Source organism: Mirounga angustirostris, unplaced genomic scaffold (assembly GCF_029215605.1).
Source record: "Mirounga angustirostris isolate CCGP_5_RB_7025 unplaced genomic scaffold, mMirAng1.0.hap1 SCAF_12, whole genome shotgun sequence".
In the NCBI taxonomy this organism is placed as follows: Eukaryota; Metazoa; Chordata; class Mammalia; order Carnivora; family Phocidae; genus Mirounga; species Mirounga angustirostris.
This window is the reverse complement of record NW_026991720.1, coordinates 14,635,598-14,658,685: the sequence shown is the minus strand read 5'-3', so window position 1 is coordinate 14,658,685 and position 23,088 is coordinate 14,635,598. Positions and strand designations below refer to the sequence as shown.

General features: G+C 41.5%; 2 protein-coding genes, 1 long non-coding RNA gene and 1 other non-coding gene across 14 annotated transcripts in view; 3 read left to right on the top strand and 1 right to left on the bottom strand.

The window, feature by feature from the left end:
* Positions 1 to 486: 486 nt before the first annotated feature.
* On the top strand, positions 487 to 5,721 carry FMC1 (formation of mitochondrial complex V assembly factor 1 homolog). 3 transcript variants are annotated; one of them, XM_045864201.3, is made up of 3 exons: positions 487 to 674; positions 1,189 to 1,682; positions 5,429 to 5,721. In XM_045864201.3, exons 2-3 carry the CDS (start codon positions 1,428 to 1,430, stop codon positions 5,630 to 5,632), a joined length of 459 nt encoding a protein of 152 aa, XP_045720157.1. In that variant the 5' UTR covers positions 487 to 674; positions 1,189 to 1,427; the 3' UTR covers positions 5,633 to 5,721. The 3 variants fall into 3 exon arrangements, with proteins under 3 accessions (XP_045720157.1, XP_054361158.1, XP_064430975.1); XM_054505183.2 differs by having other exon boundaries at positions 487 to 750; XM_064574905.1 differs by lacking the exon at positions 487 to 674 and having other exon boundaries at positions 1,485 to 1,682.
* TRNAR-CCU (transfer RNA arginine (anticodon CCU)) lies at positions 859 to 931 on the top strand. The gene has a single exon. It is a non-coding gene; the product is annotated as a tRNA-Arg (tRNA).
* On the bottom strand, positions 4,195 to 12,962 carry LOC135362054 (uncharacterized). The gene is made up of 2 exons (XR_010406347.1): positions 12,706 to 12,962; positions 4,195 to 9,191 (listed from the first exon to the last, which is right to left on the bottom strand). It is a non-coding gene; the product is annotated as an uncharacterized LOC135362054 (long non-coding RNA).
* Positions 12,963 to 13,057: 95 nt separating this feature from the next.
* The window catches only part of LUC7L2 (LUC7 like 2, pre-mRNA splicing factor), an 83,270-nt gene continuing 73,239 nt past the window's right edge, over positions 13,058 to 23,088 (top strand). For 4 of the 9 annotated variants that reach the window (XR_010406346.1, XM_064574900.1, XM_054505180.2 and 1 more), the window contains exon 1: positions 13,062 to 13,472. Coding sequence is in view for 6 of the 9 variants with exons in the window: in XM_064574900.1 (XP_064430970.1) it covers positions 13,412 to 13,472 (61 nt within the window). In the remaining 3 variants the exon portion in view is untranslated. Of the gene's footprint in view, positions 13,473 to 16,410; positions 16,495 to 23,088 lie in introns of those variants that run through there. The other 5 variants (XM_064574899.1, XM_045864194.3, XM_045864195.3 and 2 more) reach the window with 5 other exon arrangements.

The window sequence follows — 23,088 nt, the reverse complement described above, 5'->3', positions numbered from 1 at the left end:
GAATATTAACACAAGGTTAAACCTCAGGCGGAGGGAATTAACAGAGTGGAGAAGACAGTGAGAGAAGCTGGGACACCTGGAGCAGAGGGTGTGCGGAAACGAGGAGATAAAGGCAAGGGTCCAGTAGTCTCAGGGGCAAGGGGGAGCCACTGCGAGATTTTAAACGAGGAGCTGAGGTCGCTGATACTCAGAAGGGACTTATCCAAGTTGCACAATTAGGAAGAGAACCAGAAAAAGAGCTTCTAATTATTTCTAATTAACTAATTTCTAGTGAATTTATAAATTCCCGCTGTCCCACGTTTATCTCCGACCCGGCAATTCAGAACATAACGTACACGCCCCTAACCCGCCAATGGCTCTGCGGAAATGGTCTCAGCGCTCCAACCGGAAACAGAAAATGACCGATGAGGACGCCACCTAACGGCGGGCAGGAGGCAAGCTAAATCCGGAAAGCCGCTACACCGGAAGGGACCGGCTGTTTCCGGTAAAAATCCGACACCTCAGAAGCTCAGAGGGCGAGTCTCCGAGATTCGGCCAGTGTACCCAACGCCCTCCGCTCGGCGACATCGCATGCCCACTTTTGCGCAGGCGCGGGGGCTACCCGGCAGGCAAACGCGTACGCAAAACCGTGCGCGCGCCCGTTCTCCGCCCGGCGCATCGGTGCTGTTTCGAGGGTAAAGGCTTTGGAGCAGGAACGCGGACTCTTGTTCTCTGAACTACAACTCCCAGCATGCCTCACCCCTCACATTGGTACTAGATGTGGTTTCTCAGGATAGGTTAAAAGGGGATCTAAATGACGATGACGTACCAAAGAGGAAAAAAAATTGAATACGTTGCTGGAGCGCCTCGTTCGCAGAAGCCCCAGTGGCCTAATGGATAAGGCATTGGCCTCCTAAGCCAGGGATTGTGGGTTCGAGTCCCATCTGGGGTGATTAGGTTTTTGCATTGAAAAGGACTTTGCCGTTCTTAAAGAACTACACCGAAATATGCTAACAATTTTACTTTTTCTTAAAAAGTGGGAAGGATATGTGTGGTTTTCCTAGGTGATGGGCTACAGTTTGAGAGAATAAGAATACACCATTTCCTTCTTCCGAGTCGTACACTGCCGTCAGATTTCTGGGAAGTCAGTACTTTGAATTCTGCTATCCCCTCTAGATACCAAAACATATCTTTAGTGTTCTGTTTCAGATCAACACCTACTCCCACCAGGCGCACTTATTCTCGAGACTCAGCGGCCAGCTAATGACGCAGTCAGCAAAGAACCTCTCCCTTAGCCCAGCCTTTCTCAGACTTTCTTAAGGACCTGGTGAGTCAGTTACACTCGGCTTTCGTTTGCTTCTCTCTTAACTCCTTAGGGTGCCTCTCGGTGTTTGATTAGTAAGGCTCCGCAGAGACGGGAAGTGAGATATTCCACTGTTCTGCGTTCGATGGGGGGACGTAGCAGTCTGGGTCCGGTCGTACCATTTAGCGGCTGGCTCGGGGGGAGGGGAGGGAGTTGGAGGGCTGTAGGGCGCCATTGGGCACCACGCTCCGAGGACGGGAAAATGGCGGCCCTAGGGTCCCCGGCGCGCACTTTACGAGGCCTTCTACGGGAATTGCGCTACATGAACGAGGCCATGGGCCGATCCTATCGTGACACCGCGGCCTATCGGTACCTCGTGAAGGCTTTCCGTGCACATCGGGTACGGAAGCCCGAGTCCGGTGCTGCAGCGTGCCTTCCACGGGGAGAGGCAGGGGGTGGGACCTGGGCAGGGGTAGGGAGCGTTGGGCCTCAGCGCCTGCATTTCTGTAACCGACCCTCCCCCCAGCCCTGGTTCTGGCCAAACAAATCCAGGCCCTAGGCCCTGGTCTGTGGCTCGAGCCCAGGAACTAAGGAGCAGGACAGCAAAGTTGCCCTGGGATGGAGTCGTCCCTTGGATTTCATTGGCTGGTCTTTTGCAGGTGCGGAGGAGAAAGATCAGAGTGCAATCGAGGAGATGGGGGAAAAGAAGAGATATACTTGATGGAGAGTGTAGAGTTGCTATCTACAGCATCTATCCACCATTCTCTTCGCCCTTCCTCTAGTAGTTACTCTGAAAACCAATATTTGAGGCAGAAAAGAGAACTGTAATGAGGAATATTAAGAACTTGGCAGGACTGTGTTTTACTTTTACTTGTGTTGTATCTCATACCCCACTTAAGGAAACGGTGCCTTGTAGAGCTGAACTAGAAACCTGTCACATTAACGTGATATCTGACCAGATACATTTTTTCCTTATGTAGCAGATAAATTTGAACATATGGGAGGCCATCCTTGGGAAATTCCTTTACGAAATCCACACTGCATATTCCCCTTAGGCAAGAGCAGGTGTAAGCGGTTTTATTTTTCAAGTGGGGCAACTGAGGCTCAGGGACACTGACCTGTGCAAGGACTTGTATAGGAACAACTGGAATCTCAGTTCCCAGATAGGGGTCTTCCATTTAATTGTTGCCTTTGGAGTTACGGGTCGGGCTTCGAAGGAATTCGAAAGCAATCTCTGAAATACACGTTGGAGAGTCACTTTGGGCTGTAGGGTAGGAAGCTCACCGTCTTTTGAGCAATGTAGGAAAAAGGAGAACCAGCATCTTGTTGAATCTTTGAGCCATGGAAGTTAGAGTACAATATTTTAGAACTAAAATTCAAAAATTTTAAATTTATGTATTTTGTTGAGTAAACTCTATGCCCAACATGGGGCTGAAATTCGAAAAATTTTTTTTCTTAAGATTTATTTATTAGAGAATGGGCAAGGGGCAGAGGAAGAGGGAGAGGGCAAGAATCTCATTGGACTCCATGCTAAATGTGGAGCCGCCACCAGGCTTGATCCTAGGACCCCGAGATCATGACCTGAGGTGAAAAACCAAGAGTCTAATGCCTAACGGACTGAGCCACCCAGTCACCTCCAAAATTCAAAAAATTTTAAAAGGCCAAAATGTTAGGGACTTTTAGGAACTTGGCTAAAATATGGATAAGATGCACCTGAGTCCTGTCTTTTAAGAAGCTTGCAGTCCAACTGAGGAGCCATACAGCAAAGCACTTAGAATAAGTGCTAAGAGAATAAACAATAGGTGATCCTCGTATAAAGTAGTGGGATTTCAGGAGGAAAGTCAAAGGTTGGGCGTGGGGCGGAGAGAGAGGGAGAGCAGGCAGCCCAATGCAGGACTTGATCCCAGGATCCTGGGATTATGACCTGAGCTGAAGCAGATGCTTAACTGACTGAGCCACCCAGGCACCTTCATTCTAAGATTTTTAAGGTGACAGGATTATAGTTGTACCTTATGGAGGCAACATTATTGCCCTTGAGAGAGGCTTGGTAATGGCTCTGAAATTCCTTGGAAATATATTTGAAATTCATGCTACAAATTCCAGAAACACCATTCTGTGGAATGCATATGAGGCTATGGGGAAGGCTTTCTGTTTCTGCTGGCTCAGAGCTAACTCCGTAACCATCTATGCCCATTTTATCTTTTCAAGATTTTATTTTTTGACAGAGACAGTGAGAGAGGGAACACAAGCAGGGGGAGTGGGAGAAGCAGGCTTCCCGCTGAGCGGGGAGCCCGATGCAGGGCTCGATCCCAGGACCCTGGAATCATGACCTGAGCCGAAGGCAGACGCTCAACGACTGAGCCACCCAGGTGCCCCTCTTTATCTTTTCTTAAACTGAAGGGGTTCATTTAGGGAGGAACCTCTGCTTTCTCCTTAGAGAAAATACAGTTTTCTTTTACCCTTTTTTTTAAAGATTTATTTATTTGAGAGAAAGAGACACGGCACAAGCAGGAGGGGCAGAGGGAGAGGAAGAGATCTCAAGCCGACTCCGCACAGAGCGGCACTCTATCCCAGGACCCTGAGATCATGACCTGAGCTGAAACCAAGAGTCGGATACTTAACCGACTGAGCCACCTAGGCGCCCTGAGTTTTCTTTTTCATTTGATCTCTTTTGGTCTCTAGTTATTCATTTACTGTGTATATTGTTGACCCTTCTCTCCTGACTCATGATTCAGGCTCAGCTGAATCAAGATCCATATTCTCCTGTCCTACACTAACGTAGAATTCCTGTTTCAAATCCTATCAATTGGGCTTATATAATAGACATGGATATTACCATTTGTTGTTTGACATTGGTGTTGGTTGCTCATAAATTTTTAATTATAAAAAGTTAAATGATTAAAGCAGATGAATTCTTTTTTTTTTTTTTTTAAGATTTTATTTATTTGACAGAGAGAGACACAGTGAAAGAGGGAACACAAGCAGGGGGAGTGGGAGAGGGAGAAGCAGGCTTCCCGCCGAGCAGGGAGCCCGATGCGGGGCTTGATCCCAGGACTCTGGGATCGTGACCTGAGCTGAAGGCAGACGCTTAACGACTGAGCCACCCAGGCGCCCCAAGCAGATGAATTCTTTTTTTGAGCAGTTTGAGTGCCATTTTTACTATGTGATCTGCACATCTTTGGGTGTGTGTGATCTTCAGATCTTAAACCACACTTTCTAGTTTTCAGATTCTAACCCTACATATTCAAATAAAGAAAGGTGAAAGAAAGGGGTTTGCATAGGCACTGGTGCCCAGAGATTAATCTGCAGTTAGATATACACAGGGCTCCTTAAGTCACTTGAAGCATGCACACATCTCTGTTTCACCTTTTCTGCCCTCTGCTCACAACCTCAGAACACAAAACTAGTCAAGTAAAGGACAGTGTACTAAATCTGGAAATTATGAAGAGAAAACAAGGTTTGGAGTCATTGGGGACTTCGGAATGGATATAGTTTCCAGCTACTTATAGTCATCAGACTCTGGATTTTTCAGATGGATAAGTACATTGAAAGCAAGTATAATTAAGTAATATTAATATATGCATATTACTTTTATATATAAAACCTTCATTTTGTTACTGTTGAGGACAAAGCTATTATTTTTCAGACAAAATGGTTTTACTTTTCATTGAAAGACATATACAACATTAACCAAAGTCAGAAATATAAAAAGCAGACTTTCATTTGTTTGAAGGGGAGAAGTTCTAGATATTATTCCTTAGGCGACATTAATGATTATAGTTCCTCATCTCTGTCAGTAACCAACCACTAAAGCCTCTCTGGGCTTTGGTTTCCTCATTTGTAGAACATCTGCAAGACAAGGGAGTTGAAATGACTTTTTTTTTTTTGGTATTAAAATCTGAGGACACTCATTGAAACTCTTCAGGGATACTCCTTGTGAAATTCCTCTTCAATTAATTGGAGGTCAGCTTTCCCAATCACCACCAACTTACAGGGTGCCTCTACGTATGTAATTAGCATATACATATACATATTTGTATTTCCTCTGTACAGTTTACTTTCATTCTAGAGAATGCTTATGAAATCTGTGTGGCCCTGTAGCTTAGCTGGGCTGCTAATAAAGTATGTGCCCTTGCTGTTTTCTAGGTTACCAGTGAGAAGCTGTGCAGAGCCCAACATGAGCTTCATTTCCAAGCTGCCACCTATCTCTGCCTCCTACGCAGCATTCGAGAACATGTGGCCCTTCATCAGGAATTTCATGGCAAGGGTGAGCGCTCAGTGGAGGAGTCTGCTGGCTTAGTGGGTCTCAAGTTACCCCAGCAGCCTGGAGGGAAGGGCTGGGAGCCATGAGAATGGAGAGAGTCCTTGGATGCTGCCGTCATACAAGAATTTCATCATCTTTCAATATGCATTGATCATTAAATTTTTATTTAAGTTGAGTGTTTTTCTCTGTAATTTTGTTGACTGAGTGTTTCTTAGGGAGGTTTCATCCTTTCAATGAGTTTACTGAACTTCTTGTATTAGGCTGATTGATGCTCTTGATCTACTTTTAAAACTCTATTACTTTAAAAGTATACAAACTTACTGTTTTAAGTAACTCAAATGATACAGAATATAAAATAAAGGTGTCTTTTTTCTTTTCCTTTGTCCCTCCCCTAGTGCATCCCCATTACCAGGTGGTAACTGTTGCTAACAGTTTGGTGTGTCTTTGCAGCTGTTTCCTATATACAGGCATATAATTATATATATATATATATATATATATATATATATATATATATACACATACACATACATACACACACTCAATATGCACACTTTACTTAAAAATACACATATACAACGTGTTTAAGGTCCTGACAGAAAGGAGTACCAAACAGGGTTACTGAGGAGAGTTAATGAAGGGTTATAGGAAGATGTGGACTGAATTACAGTCAACAAGTTGTAAAGCTCCTAGGGGCTAGCACCATTTGGATGCTATTAACCTCCATAGGCTGACAGAATTGACCCTTAGGCATAGGAATATGGCCACCACTCAACTACAGGCCACAGGGAGGAAGTCTAGGGAGAGGGCGATGGAATGAGCGTGCTGACTTCTGCCTTCTAATCTGTCAAATTGCTCTTCCTCTTGAATTGTCTTATCAGCGTGAAAGGCTCCACCATGCACTTGGCTGACCAAGTAAACTCTGACTTCGTTCTGTATTTGTCTCCTCACTCTCCGTATCTAATCAGCAATTTCTGCTTCTGCAATGGCTCTACTATCCTTTTCTCCCTCTCCGTCCTCCTTGCCTCTCTTCTAGTTCCAGCACTGATAATCTTTTGGCTGAACTATTAAACTAGTCTCCTCAATGGTCTGTCTACTTCTAACATCCTCAAATAGAAATTACTGTTTCTGAGAACCATCAGCAGTTCTTTGTGCCCACTTTATTATAGTCTATGTCAGTTTCTTGTAGGCATGTCTTATGACTTATTTTTCCCTGGACTGCAAGCTCCTGAAGAGTAAGGACCATGTCTCATTCATCTTTGTAGTCTTCAAAGCACCTTCCACAGTGACTTTACATGTAGCATTATTAAGTTTTTTTTTTTAAGATTTTATTTATTTAATTGACAGAGAGAGAGAGAGACAGTGAGAGAGGGAACACAAGTAGGGGGAGTGGGAGAGGGAGAAGCAGGCTTACTGCCGAGCAGGGAGCCCGATGCGGGGCTCAATCCCAGGACGCTGGGATCATGACCTGAGTCGAAGGCAGACGCCCCTCTGGAATAAATCTTTTAAATAAAAAAATAGGGGCGTCTGGGTGGCTCAGTCGGTTAAGCGTCTGACTCTTGGTTTCAGCTCAGGTCACAATCTCATGAATCATGAGATGGAGTCCCACACTGGGCTCTGTGCTCAGCAGGGAGTCTGCTTAAGGATTCTGTCCTTCTGCCCCCACCCAACTCTCCAAATAAATAAATCTTAAAAATAAATAAAAACACTCAACCTCTTACACAAATGCCTTTACAGCTTCTAGCTCTTCACAAATTGAGTTATTTAATGAATTGATGAATTATACTCATTCTCTACATTTTTAAATTTTTTAAAAGTTTTTTTACTTAAGTAATCTCTTCACTCAACATGGGGCTCAAACTCACAACCCCGAGACCAAGAGTCACATGCTTCTCTGACTGAGCCAGCCAGGTGCCCCTCATTTTCTACATTTTCTTTTTTTATTTTTGAAGATTTTATTTATTTATTAGACAGAGACAGCAAGAGAGGGAACACAAGCAGGGGGAGTGGGAGAGGTAGAAGCAGGCTTCCCGTGGAACAGGGAGCCCGACACGGGGCTCGATCCCAGGACCCTGGGATCATGACCTGAGCCGAAGGCAGTCGCTTAACCAACTGAGCCACCCAGGCGCCCCCATTTTCTACATTTTAAAACATGAAATAGGCTGTAGTGAGGTATAATTTATGTATAATAAATATACCCATTTTAAGTGTGCAGGTCAACGAATAACGACAAGTGCATACATCTGTGTAGTAACAAGCCCATTAAAGCTATAGATCATTGCCATCAGTCCCAAAAGTTGCCCTGTGCCCCCTGCAGTCAATCCCCTTCCCCACCCGTGGCCCTAGGCAACCACTGACCTGCTTGCTGTTACAATAAATTAGTTTGGCCTGCTCAGGGATTTCATCCAAATGGAGTCCTATAGTATGCATTCTTGAGTAGGCTTCTTTTGCTCAACATACTGATTTTGAGATTAATAATCCATGTTGTTGCATAATTTTCTGCATTTTTCACTGCCCAATCATCCTCAATCCACTGCAGTCTGGTTTCTGCCCCTCCACTCTACCAGAACTGCTTTGCAAGGTTACAAATGAGGTCACTAAACTCAGTGGATCATTCCTTACCTTGCTTGATCTCCAGGGAGCATTTTTTGTTTTGTTTTGTTTTTTAGTAAACCCTCCCCTCAATGTGGGTCTTGAACTCATGATCCCGACGAGCTCAAGCGTCCAATGCTCTACTTAGTGAGCCAGTCAGGTGCCCTCTAGGAAGCATTTGACACTGCTGACCATTCTTTTCTCTTGGCTTTGATGACATCACATTCTTGTTTTCTTCTCTTGCTCTAGCCATTCGTCTTCGTTTACTCTCCTGCATGTCCCTAATATGTTGACATTCTTCAGGTTCAAATCTAGGTCGTTACCTCACACTTGATACTCTTTCCCTGGGTGAGATCATCTCTACTTCCCAGGCTTCCATTATCATCAAGAGGCTAACTCCAGTCCAAGCCCTCCTGTAGCCCTCTATGTCCAGCTGCTTCAAAGACAACACCGCTTAGATGATTCAAAGGCATCTCAAGTTCAAAGCATCCAAAATGGAACCTCATCATCTTCCCCTGTAAATCTCCTCTGTTACTGACACTTGTACTCAGTAGCTCAAACTAGAAAACAGTCATTCTTGACTGCTTCCTCCTTCATACCCTGTTAAATAATCACTGAATTAATTAGATTCTACCTCCTAAGAATCCCCTGAATCTCTCTAATACTCTAGTCCAGACCTCTTATCTCTTGTATCTCTTCCCTGAACCACTTGCTTGTCCCTTGTAAATGTAGCACATAAAGGCACATATTTGGCTTCAGGGTACTTGCTAATTGTGTAGTTAATAGCTTTGTATTGAAACTGAGCTACACTTTTGGTAGGTTTGTAGGGTTAGGGATGCAAAACGCAAAGTCTAGGGCCCACCAAGGTAGGCACTCTAAGAAATCCACATCCACTTGAATCTAGAACCCTGAAGTTCACCCTCAAGGAAGAGCTGTAAGTAAAAAGTCCTTGCCAAGTTTTCAGCTCAGATTTTTGTCATTTTGGTGGTCAAGAGGAATTGAGGCCTTGAACCTGTATTACGGTGGTCCTTGACTAGTAAGGTCTTCAGTTACCTATCAGAGAAAAATAAAGATCTCTGAAGGAAGATAGCATTATATCCTACTTAGACTTATATTATGCCTATATGTCTCTTTTCAAATACATGGTTCAACATATAAAGATAACCAAACACACAAGAAAACAAGACTCCCTAAGTGAAAACCAGCAGAAACAACAACAGAAACAAACTACAAAAAACTTCAGATAATTGGATTTAGCAAACTCGGATTACAAAACAATTATGTTCACTAGGGTCAAAGAATAGACAGCCTTGGAAATTTTATCAGGGAACCAAAAACTATTAAAAAAATGACACAGTAGACATGAAAAAGAACCCAATAAAAATTCTACAACTGAGGGGCACCTGGGTGGCTCAGTTGGTTAAGCCACTGCCTTCAGCTCAGGTCATGATCCTGGAGTCCCAGGATCGAGTCCCGCATCAGGCTCCCTGCTCGGCGGGGAGTCTGCTTCTCCCTCTGACCCTCCTTCCTCTCATGCTCTCTGTCTCTCATTGTCTCTCTCGCAAATAAATAAAAATAAAATCTTTAAAAAAAAAAATTAAAAAAAAAAATTCTACAACTGAAAAAATAATTCAATTGATGGATTTAACAGCAGACTAAATACAGCTGAAAGGAGACAAATGAACTATAAAATTTGTCAAAAAAATATCAAGAAGGCAGCTTGGCAAGACAACGTAAAAAATGCAGAGAGTAAAGAGATATACAGGATATAGTGAAAACTGTCTAAATAAACATTTATTTGGAGTTTCAGAAGTGGATGAATGAGAAACAATATTTAAGAATAGCTAAACATGGGGCGTCTGGGTGGCTCAGTCAGTTGACTGGCCGACACTTGATTTCAGCTCAGATCATGATCTTGGGGTCCTGGGATCAAGCCCCACATCAGGCTCTTCACTCAGTGAGGAGTCTGCTTGGGATTCTCCTCCTCTCCCTCTGCTCCCCTCCCCACCATGTGCATACATGCTCTCTCTCTCTCAAAATAAATAAATAAATCTTTAAAAGCTGAATGAATCCTAAAAGCAGAAAAAAATAAATCCACACCCAGATACATCATAGTAAAATTGCAGGAAACCCAGAGCAAAAAGAACAAAATTTTAAAGCAGCCAACTATCTGCAAAGGAGTGACAGACTTGGCAGGAGCAATGGAAGGTAAAAGGCAGCAGAAAGATGGAATGAATATGCTGAAAGAAAGTAACTTCAAACCTAGAATTCTATGCCCAATAAAAATACCCACCTAGAATAAAGAAAGGCAAAAGAAAGACTGTCTCAGATCAACAGGAACGGGACAGTTGCCCACTAACAGGCCAACACAAAAGCAAACTCTGAAGCAGATTAGGCAAACTTCTGTAAAAAGCCAGATAGTAAATATTTCAGTCTTGCTGGCCATACAGTATTTGTCACAACCACTCAACAATGCTGTGCTAGTGCAAAAGCAACCAGAGACAATAGTAAATGAATGAGCCTGGCGGTATTCCAACAAAACTATTCAGAAAAACGGGCAGTGGGCTGGATTTGGCCTGTGGACTGTAGATTGCTGACTCCTGTCCTAAAGTTTAAACTTCAGACAAAAGGGAAATGATCCCAGATGGAAAGGCAGAGATTCCAGAAGGAATGAAGGAAAAAAAAAAAGTGGCAAATAAATGAACAGTATATGAAGTTTGATTTAAAAAAAACACAGAACTAAAACATGATAAAAACAGTATATAACTTCAGGAGAGGTTCTAGATTTTCTAGGTTCTTTGTTTTATCTGGGGGAAGTGAAAAGGTATTAAGAATGCCTGTTATAACTTTTAGGGTAACTACTATAAGAATAAAAATAAAACTTCCAAACTACTAGAAGGGGAAAACATGGAATGATTAGAAAGCAGGCAGGAAAGGAGAGAAAATTGAATAGATGACACAAATAGACAAAATAAGAACTTTAAGCCCAAACATGAGTAATTACATGAATATAAATGAATAAATGCTTCAATTAAAGGACAGTAAATATCAGATTATTAAATAAAAACAGCTATATGCTGTTTTTAAGAGACCCATTTAAAATGTAAGCAACCAGAAAAGTAGGAAGGAAAAAACTAAATTCTCTTCATTAACACATTAATTACTCAACATGTTGGTCTACTTCCCTCCTAAGGATATTGTTCTTCAGAAGATCATACTGTATATATGTATATATAATATGCCTCCCTCTAGGACAGAATAATTTGTACACTTTTATTGTAAATTGTTTTCAAGATTTTATGTATTTATTTGAGAGAGAAAGAGACAATGCGAGTAGAGGAGAGGGGCAGAGGGAGAGGGAGAGGGTGAAGCAGCCCCCTGAACAGGGAGCCTCACATAGGGCTCGATCCCAGGACCCTGGGATCATGAACTGAGCCCAAGGTAGACGCTTAACTGACTGAACCACCCATGTAAATTGTTTTCAATGATATTCATAGTATTGAAGTTGTTGGATTTTGAGTTCTTTGAATAATTGGAGGGAACCTATTTTGTCAGCTACAAAAGACAATGTAATTTAAAAAATTTTATTGGCTCAATATGCATTTTAGTTTTTTTTTTTTTTTTCCAGTAATCTCTACACCTAATGTGGGGCTTGAACTCACAACCCCTAGATCAAGAATCACATACTCTACTGACTGAGCTTGCCAGGTGCCCCTTGGCCCAATTTGCATTTAAAGGGATCTCAGGACTATTACTATTATGTTTTTTACTAATCTTGCTAATAGATTTTAAGTTCCAGGGTGATGCACATAAATTTTTAATGAAAACCTTTTACCATTACTTCTTTTCCAAGTATGTAGGAAGTACCTATATCTCATTTTAAGGAATTAATATTTTACAAAAGAAGTCAAAATATCAAGCTCGGCATTTTGTTATTTAGTCCTCACAACTATGCTATAAGGTATGTGTGTTTAGACCCATAAACATGAGATTAAGACATAAATTACTGAAGGTCCCAGTTAGCAATCAGTCGACTAAGATTTTGAACCCAAGGTGATGGCAAGCTATGAACACACAGGCTTTCTTTCCCACTGTCAATGCTGCTGATACACTGAAAAGGCCTTATTCTTCAAACTCATCTTTTAAACAGGAAAAAAGAAACTTTCTACAAGATCACCTTTCCTTTCTGAGAATACTACTTAATTTTTATAGTTCCAAATTTAGACTAACAGCTTCCCGTTAAAAATAATGATAATCATTCCGAATCGGTTAGGTCATCGTTTCTTAGTGTATTAATTTCGGGTGGTATTTCCTGAACTTGATTTATCCTAATTCGTGGGGGGGCGGGGGGGTTAGCCTCTATGCATAAAGGGAAATGACCCAGATGTCAGATCTCCAGGGCTCCTTTTGTAGAAGGTCAAGACAGCAGTGGGGAAAGGCTGAGCGTACAATATTCTGGGTGGGCCCCTGAAAACGAGTTAATCGGCCAATGAATAATCCAATACGCCTGTATTAGCTACTAAGACTGCTAATCTCAGTCGAACCGAGGGGTAAGGTCTCCACTTACTTTCAACTCGGGGTAACCCTCTGGCACATTTGCTAATTTGGGTCTGGTTCGCCAGCACAGCGTGCCGCCCAACCCCAGCCCCCTCGCAGCTGGTAGCATGAGGTTTGGCGCCTCGGGCAGATCCGGCTCGAGGGTCGTTTAATAACCCGAGTCTCGCGAGTCGTTTAATAACCCGAGTCTCGCGAGATCTGGGGGAAGGGGGCGGGAGAAGCTCGCGTGCACGCGCCCGAGAGCCGTTAGGGTGGAACCTCTCCCGGGCGGGGCGGGTGGAGCAAATACAGTTGGACGCCAGTTGGTGGAGCCCCCGCGGGAAACAACTAAGCGCGAGGAGCGTGCGCGCTCACGTCGCGGCGACGGTGGCGGCGAGCGGCGTCAGAGCTAGAAGGGGGGGCTGACGGCTTCTGGCGGGTGGCGGTGTTGGAGGCGAGAGCTTGCTTAGCCCGTAACGCTTCTGTCCCAAGACCCGACGGAGAGCGAGGGAACGAGGGTTGCTTTCGGGGGCTGCTGCCTTCTACTTACGCATCGTCGTGAGGAGCGCAGCCCGGACTCTCCTACAAGCCCTCCGGCTCCCTTTCCACACGCCTTGAGGCGGCGGCGGCGGCGGCAACTGAGACAGCGTCTCACCTTCCCCCACCCCTTCCCCGTCCCCCCCGCCCGAAAGGGCCCGGTCTGCGCCCCACCCCCGCCCGCTCGCTACGCCGCCGCCATGTCGGCGCAGGCCCAGATGCGCGCAATGCTGGACCAGTTGATGGGCACCTCCCGGGACGGTAAGTGTCTGCCAGTGCCCTGGGGGTGGGGGAGGGGAAGGGGAAAGCGAGGGGAAGGGGCTCCGCGGGCGTACCTGGGCTTGCGTGTGTGGCTGAGTAAGGGGCTCCCAGATTGGTAACACGAGGTCCCGGCTCCCGTCCCATCCAATCAGGGCTGGGCAGGCGGGCTTGGGGGGCGGTGACCGAGCGGATTGGCGGGAACTGCTGCCAATGGGGTCAGGCGGGGCCTGGAGGTAGAAAGGAGAGTTTGAGATTCAATGTTGACTTGTCTGGGACGGGAGAGCCCACGTCTCTCTTGGCGTAGTCGGTCATCCCGTTTTGTGGCTGATGAGGTACCGGTGGACCGCTAAAGCCTCCGTCCCCTGAACTAATTCCTTAACCCAGAGCTTTGGGATCATCCCTCGCCGCCGCCCTCCAGAGCATCCAGAGAGAACTGCCCCACCCCCGCCCCCCGCCCCTTACCTGGGTCTGGAGAAAACCTTCACTATGAACCCAGTCCCAGAAGTGCACACTCGATCCCACAGAAACAATCCTTCTTATGGAAAAATCTGACCCAAACCATGGTTTCTTGAAGTGGGTGTGTTTGGCCCCATTTTGTGAAAAGAAAAATGTTATGGCCTGTTTTTTCCGAGAGACCTCCATTTTGTTAGAGAATTTAATAGAAGCTTTGTTCAGTAAATATTGACAAGTCTTGCATGTGCCCCAAATAGAACCATTTTGAAAATGTGGTGCCCAGTGAAGTAGAATTGAGAGAAACAACGATCCTTTAGGCGCTGAGGATAGAGTTTGTGTAGAAAATTACTAATTGCGGATCTTTTTTGTCGTAAAGAGAATTCCTAAATGCAAAGATGAAATGCTGTTGGCTTTTTTGGTGATGATGATAATGTTATTATCAAATTGAGCTCAAATCCATGCTAATATGGAGGAAAGGTCTAGTTCAGTACTTTCTCTCTTAAAAGCAAAAACACTTGCTTATTTTTATATGTTGCTTGTTTAGGCAGATCGTTTCTTAGCCATTAAAGAAATGCTTTTTTCTTGAAAAGTTACTTAAATTGCTTGACGTAAGAGAAAAGGCACACTTATATTTTTAACAGTTGCTCTTGTAATTTTCTTGAATACTTTGCAGCAAAATATGTTAGTAGGTTAAAAAATGTATATTGAATTCAGATATTTTTCTCAGTGCATACAGAGAATGGCTTTTCAGGGCTCACAGTTTAGTTTTAATAAAAACCCGTATTGGGAACTTGTCTTCCTAGGACACATAGACAAATAGGTGGAGGTGGCAAACCTACTTGTGCTTGTGTAGAGAGGAGGGGAAGATTGGGAAGGAAATGAATTTTGTGTAGTAAACCCTTGCAAGTTAACATTAATTAAAAATGCCGCTGCAGAAACTTCTACCTGTTCATTTTTCACTGTTAGATAAGAATGGTTATTTTATAACTGCAGCATGTCTTAACATTGCTCCTTTTCCATGATGAAGACGGTATTGGGAAGGGACCTAATTCAGGATTTTAGCTGACAGAATAACTAATTTTTGTAGTAAAAGTATGGAAATCATTTAAGATTTTACATGAACTTTTTAATCCTAGATGGATACCATTTTTGGTACCTTCTACATGGATTGAATTTTCTGATTTTACTGGGAGGGTAGTTGGATCAAAGTAACTGCTATCTCCTGATATCACCTGATAAATTTCCAAACGAGGTAGCCAATCTAGTATTGTAAACCTACATTAAATATATATATATATATAAATATATATTCCTGTGTGTGTAGTCAGCAGAAACATGGATTTCTTAAAATCCATTCTGCTTTGTATACAAATAAATTTACATTTTTTATGTGTATGTTACCAGATTTTTTTTGCCTCCAGACTAAGAGGATTTACCAATGAACTCATGTTAACGAGTCCACGATATTATTTAGCTGAAATGACTGGATTTTCACTGCTGTGTTGGGCCAGAAGTAAGAAACATACTACTTTCAAGGAAAAGAAAAGATACCCATATTAGTTCTTTTATGTATGCAAGATAAGAATCAGAACATTATTTTCCTTACCAGATAATGAGTTTACATATTTCATCTTATGATTCAGGACCTTTAAATAATTAGGATTGTTCTTTTTTAGCATACAGTCAACTTCAAGTTATCCAGGGGTAGGGGAATATGGATACGTTCCTGAATAACACCATATACTTTAAAACCATATAATGGAAAGCTTTGTATTGGACAAAGGAACAGCTTACAGGGAATGCTGTTGGGTGTCTTTGGCACTAAGAGGTGGAAATGGGGATCCAAGAGGTGGGAGAGAGATGGAAAAGGTAGGTAGGGGAGGGTGTGTTTAAGGCAGCTCCCCCCCCCCTTTTTTTTTAATCATCCAAGACTGACTATAAAACAACTATTGTCCTCTGGGATAGTGGGATTCAAGGTTGCCATAACCCCTCCTCAACCCTTAGTGTCCTGTCTCTGAGGGAATCTGAAGTGGCATAAGAAGCCTAGGGCACTGGGAAAACTTTGTTTCCCTTTCACCTCCCCCTCTCCTCCACCAGTAAAAATATTTATTCCTTCTTCCTCTGTCCCAACTCAGTTTTTAATTAGTTCCTTTTTAAACTCCTTGGAGATGTAAGTCTATTAAAAGTACCTTATTTTGAGTTACTTAATTCAGTCTAATCATATAGATTACCTAAGCTTTATTGAAATTCTCAGAAATGGGAATTTTAGTGTCAAGGAAGTGGAGAGGTAATTTTGGGATCACTGGGCACTCCCAGAAAGGACAGTCTTGGGTGAGTGGTGGAAGTGGGGGGCTTTGGACAACCAGAGGGCAGCATGATGGTGCTGGGAGGCTGGGCAGGGGGATGACCAGGAGGTGGGAGAGGAATGCATCAGGGTGGTGGGAGGGCCAAAGACAAACTTTGCCTTCTTTGCAATTTTGCCTAGGGCCCTGGTGGTGGCAACCGCCTGTGTGCCACTGAAAATCGTGCCGATGCCTGGCATACTGCATAAATGGAAGCAGGGTACCGCGTGAGTTGAAACATTGGTCACACTATATAAAGTTTGTATATGTGAATCAGTGTAACTCATACCCATGTAACTGGGGGTCTGACTGTATTTGGATTTTTCTGATAAGGCATCATGGGCTAAGGAAAAGAGCTCTGGGCTGAGACTCAGGAGACCTGGTTTCTAGCCCCAGCTGTACCTCTAATTGTAACCTTGGGTAAGTCACTTAACCTTTTTTGCCTCAAGTTAAATCAATAATCTGTTAAGTGGGAAACCAAATAATTTCCTATGTTACACTCAAAAACTGTTAAAAAATAAGTATATTTTAAGTTTTTTTTAGGAGAGGAAACCATAAGTAGATATAAATTAGTATGTTATTTTATCTGAAGTTTGAGGTAAATTAAACTTTATAAATACCTTTCTCTTGTAGTTGTTAGCATTAATAGAAGGAAGAGGGATAAATTTTTCCCCGAACATAGTCCATTTGAAAGGGAGGAGCAGTAAAGTAAAATTGAGGCAGCAATTTGAGAATTGTCTATGTGACAGTTGGAGGAACTCAGTGTCCTTGCACAGACTGTAGTTATTTTTTCTGAGTTGGGTTAATTGCAAAGATGTCCCTTAGCTAAAGCTCTTTTGCCAGCAAATAGAATTTGGTTATAAGCCTCTGGTCCTGACCCCTAAAAGGCCTGGCAAGGTGCAAGGGATAGGAATTAAAATGGAGGGTATGAATTTAGATTATATCCTAAGTTTAGAAACCAGGGAATTGACAGAAGTAGTTTTAAGGACTCCATATTTTTTAATTACTTATAACCTTTAAATGGCAGACATCATCTCTGGAAGGTTAAAACAGGCCAGGAATGGCAGTCACCTCCTACACACCCCCTCCCCCTACTTCGTGCCCCAAATGACCAGTGGACTAATAGAATGTAGACTATAGAATAGAATTTTATTGCATCATTAGTTGCCCGTTATGATTAGGGAATGTCTAGGGCAAGTTAAAGCTTTCAGATAATTGTGCCTCTTTTTGAGGGTAATCTTTCTGAACATACAGTGATGTACTTTCTTAGATAATAGAGTACATTTAGTCCTAATTTACTATTTTTGGTGATCAGTTACACTGTGGGGTAGTTTTATAGAATGTAAAATTAAAAAGGGTACTACTCATGCTAGGAGGTAACCAGGAAAATAGAGTTCAGAAAATCATTTACTTGTTCCTGATATAAGGTTAGTAATACATAATTGTTGAACCTGTAGGATAGTGTGACATTGCTGCCTTTCTGCAAAATAAACCATTGAATCAAAGATAGAAGTAGTTTTTTCTTCAGTGGATTTTCTTCATAAAGTCATCTTTAATCTGTGTTCCTTGACTTGTCATCAACATTGAGAGCATTTTTTTAAAAATTTTTCTCATTAGCATAATGAGCCATATTTATTTCTTGGTCAGTTGTAAGCCATTCTATTCCACTTGGATTGTTCATTTTAAGTGAAGGAGGCATAGCCTTTAATGTACAAGCACACATTTTTAAAAATGGTAACGGGTATATCTTACCCCAGAGCTTGTAAATTCTTTTAACATAAGAAATTTTGGTGAAAATAAGGTTAAACGGTAGTTAAACATCAGGCTAAATAAGAGTTGTAGTGAATATTTGACTTCATCAGAGGTTCAGGCATATCAAAACACTGAAAGCTCTGTTAACTTCCATATGGTGAATCTGTTTTAAACAAACTTTAACTCATTTTGCATTTTGAACTCTGAATATTTCAGTCTGCAAAACAGCCCAGAAAACAGTAATAGTATCATTTCATATAATCTTGTTTTGTCCTTGGATTCTCTGCAGTTGTTTAGCTTTCCTCAGGGAAGCCTATGCTTGTGAGATATTCTTTTACTTTCGGTAAAGAAATAAATTGAAACCAAAGAAAAATCATTTTGTCTGTCACTGCATAGGCTCTGTAAGCAGCAAAAAAGTGCTTTGATTTGGATAAGATGTCACATAAGGAAAAATGGTGGTGAGCTGCATGTTCAAGATAGGTAGCCGGAAAGGTGTCCTGGATCATGGTCTTTTAATGAGTCAGATAGTGGTGTTCAGTATCAGGTGGTTCGTACAGACATTAAAGCTTGAAGTTTAGGCAAGTGGTGGGATTCAGGCAAGTGGTGGGGTTGCAAAGATAGGTAGATGGCTTAAAACTGAAGGTCACTTAAGTGTGGGCAAAACTAGATAAATGAGGCATATTCTCCTCAAGGATGAAATTCTAGAAAGGTACATGAAATGGGTTGAATCCTAAAAGCTCAGGGCTATTAGTATAATCTGTGAGGAAATATAAATGATTGTTCTAACCAGCTGAGTCTACTAAGAAGTTGTAGACGAAGAAGATGAAGAAAGTTGGAACATTTTGCTGGAGAAAGAATGAGGGAGCGAGAGAGAGGGTATATTTCTAACAGGAATCTTGTGAATTCAGCACCTGCAGAGAAGTCATTCTGTTCCTTTTTGGTTTAAATTCTCATGCACTTATAGCTGCTAGGGTAGAAATTGAAAGGCAAGGCCAAAATACATCAGTTAATCAATTTTTATAAGGTGATTGAGGTTATAGAAAAGCGTAGTTTTGTAAAAACTGAATAAATGTCATTTTGCTGTTTAACATGGGCTAGAGAAAGGAGTCTTTTTAAATTTTTTTCTAACAAAAAAAGCTCACTAGGTATTGATCCATATGTTCTAATTTAGTTGTGAACCATGTGCAGTGATGTTTCACCTGTGTGATTCAACATGAAAAGAATTTAACCAGCTGCCCTTGCTGAGTCTTTTGTCATGTCTCCTGAATGCATGGTAAATTGTTTTGTTTTTATCTTCTTGAGACTTCAGTTTTCTCTTTCAGAGTTAGAACTTTCCAAAGTTTTACTTTTCAATAAAATAAGTTGGATATTTTTTGGATAGGATCTATAGTATACTTAGCTGTTCACTGCCTCTTCATTTTGTCCTACTATTAGATTACACAGTATACCCTTTTTTAGTTATTTGAAGGTATATTTTAGATCAGGATTGGCATTATGGCTGCCCTGCATTTTGTAAATAAAGTTTTATATGAATACAGCCATGCCCATTTGTGTACCTACTGTTTATTGCTGCTTTGCCTTAAAACAGCAGAGTTGAGTAGTTGCAAGAGACATATATGGCTGGCGAGTTTGAAATATTTGCTGTTTGGCCCTTTAGGGAAAAGCTTGTTGACCAGTGTTTTGATGAGTGATTCTCAAAGTGTGGTCCCCAGACTTTAGCAATACCTGGGAACTTGTTAGAAATGCAAATTCTTGGGCTGACTCCAGAAATTCTGGGGATTGGAACCAATAATCTGTGATTTAAGAAGGCTTCTACATGACTCTGATGCACATTAAAAGTTTGAGAAACTCTGTTCTAGATAAATGTTTCCCAAATGTTAGTCACACATACCACCTTGACTGTTTTTTACTGTTTTCTGTTTAATATTTTCTTCATGTCAACTCACTTTCTAAAAATTAAAGTTAATTTTAAAATGAAAATTTATGTCACCAGAAAAATACAGTGAGAACAGCATGGTATTTTAAGAGAGAACTTAAAAAAAAGATAGCTTAGACTCTATTGTCACACGTGCTAAACATTAGAACTTGTTAGATGTTAAGCACCAGGTGGACTTCATCATGTACTTTAAAGTTAATCATGATAAATAATCACTAAAAGATTCAGTGGTGTTTAAAATGTTGGTGAAATCCTGTTGGTGCAATTGGATAACACCTAAAATCATCTTTTGTATAAATCTCATACTTCGGAAAATACTGTTCTGGTTATTCATGTGAAAGAAAAAGCTGTTTGAACTGTACATACCCAAGCCCTGAAGTAGAAATGAATGACCAGAAGAGATACATACCTATGAGATAGAGCCATCTAGGAGTCCCTAGAGAGGTTCATCTAGCCCACAGGGTGAAATTACCTCACTTAGCTTGAATTCTCACCTCTCCAATAGTGTTTTGGCCCATGGTAGCCAGCAGTTCTGTGGGATTTCACCAACCTGTTTCACAATGGGAATGTGGAAAGGTGCCTGGCCCTGGGAAAGGCTACTTAAAAAAGATAGACTAGAAACTGGGGGGGAAGTGGCTGTGGTTTTATGTTGTGGATAGGGGAACAACAGGATATGCTTGCTAGGAAAATAGTTGATCCATCTCAGATTCTAGAAACCATGCTTTTGTATTTTGAGAAATTCCCATGTTACTTAACTTCCCTAGACATGTTGTTCTGTGTATTTACTGGCTGATGTGCTTTAGGGTATAGTAATTGTTGATAGGAATCAAATCTTTCCTTTCCTTTCCCGAATATCCCCAGGTTGCTGAGTTGCTTTAGTTACTTCTTCCTTTCCTTAGAGATTATGGATACATTTGTTTCTATTGTCTTTTGTCTCTGCAATAAAGTAGTGATACAGGACTCTAATCTTAGAGGGACTGAAAGTCTAGTGGGGAATGAAGGTTTACACATGAACAGTTATGTTTATTTATTTATTTATTTTTAATTTTTTTATTTTTTATTAGAGAGGGAGCACAAGCAGGGGGAACGGGAGGGAGAGGGAGAAGCAGGCTCCCAGCTGAGCAGGGAGCCTGATGTGGGGCTCGATCCCAGGACCCTGGGATCATGACCTGAGCCGAAGGCAGACGCTTAACGACTGAGCCACCCAGGCGCCCCCAGTTATGTTTATTTTTAAGTGATGAATTCTGTGATGCTGGTTATAGGGGTCTAATTTAGCAAAAACTGTTAAAAAATACAAAAGACTATCAAACACCTATAGGAGTGAACAAATGTTATTTTGTGTATTTTCTTCAAATTAAAAACAAAACAAAACATTACAAATGAAGTCCCTCTGTCCCCTTCACAGTCACAGTCCTTTCTCCAGAGGCAATCCTTGTGAATTTGGTGTGTATTCAACGTGACACAGTATTTCTGCTGTGTCATTTCAGTAGTTGTAAGGCTCCGTCTCCTTCATGGTAATCTCTGTTTTTCATTTTAACTTCCTTTATCATTGAGTTGTTTGTCACTTTTGTCCTTTGATATTCTCATTTCTTTTCCTTTCTTGTTTCTTTCCTTCACTGTTTTTTGATTTGGGGAGACTCTGCTTAGCTTTTATAGCTATAGCCAACCGATGAAAATTTGTCTTTTTGGTAAATCAGCCAATCACTTTCTCTCTGGTTCTTTTCAGCTATATCTTCATAGCCAGAGATAGCTTTCATTACTTCTGATTTTGTGTATAGAACGTTCTGGTGATAGAAGGCACCAGATAGCCCCAGTACAAGTGTTACTGTATCAGCATTGCAGCTCTGCAAGTAAGTATCAAAATAGAAAATTTAGCAGGCTGCAACTTTTTAATGACTGACTTTCCTTTAGGACATATATCATAAAACACATTCTATATAATCTGCTTCTAGGATTTAATTTTTAGGTAACAGTTTTTTCAGGCTTTTCTAATGTATTTCTTTCTTTTTTTTTTTTTTTTTTAAAGATTTTATTTGAGAGAAAGAGAGAATGAGAGACAGAGAGCATTAGAGGGAGGAGGGTCAGAGGGAGAAGCAGACTCCCTGCCGAGCAGGGAGCCTGATGTGGGACTCGATCCCAGGACTCCAGGATCATGACCTGAGCCGAAGGCAGTCACTTAACCAACTGAGCCACCCAGGCGCCCCTCTAATGTATTTCTTAAATCTAAAAGGAGAAACATGTTGATAGATTTCCTAAAGCATAGATTCTACCACCACCCCTGCCAGTGGCCAAGATTCTATGCTTGTGTAATGAGAGAAGATACAGTTGTGGCGAGGGGTGGAATAGAGCCCTTGGAATGTAGCTACTTTAGTATTCCTGTTCTCACATTTCCATCACCATTCTGTTAGCTCTTAAATATCCTGTAAGCTTTTTCACCTAATAGCAAGGCTGTTCCCCTGTCTCGTTCCTTATAATTTTGTTACATGGATGTTCATAGACAAGTAGGCTGGTAGATTTAAAACGTTATTTTAGCATTATTAATCTTTGATCATATTCAGTAAGAATGAACTTGTTCTAGCAATTTCTACAATGGGCATTGCAGTTTTTAAGTATTTTAAGTTCTTAAGTATTGGGCTTGTCTTGGGGGTTCTGATGGAATAATAGTAGTACCTATTTGTAATTATAAACCCTATGGAATGATTAGGAGGGATAGCCTTTCTGGACCATGTAGTACCCTTACTTTTGCATTTTTTCTGGAGGAAAAGAAATTTGCTACTACTTACTTGGTATGACTTTATAAGTTCTGTTAGATAGAAGTGACTATATTTGGAAGGGACAATGCCATAATTGGTTTTTCCCACTGCCACCTTTGTCTGAGTACTCTTTCTTTCCTTATGTAATAAATACATTCCTGAAAAGTTTGACATGTATCATGTCGTGTTAACTGTTTCAAAGCACCTATAGTCATAATATGTTAAGACGTGGTAGTGAGTCCTTTTACAAAACAAATTCTATACTTTGAACTGTATAGTGAATTAAACTAAGTGTATTAACATTTACATGGAGTAAAAGATTTCTTTTTAAAAGGATAATTACAAATGAGTTCTATAGATGAGCTTTAGGCTGAGTTCTA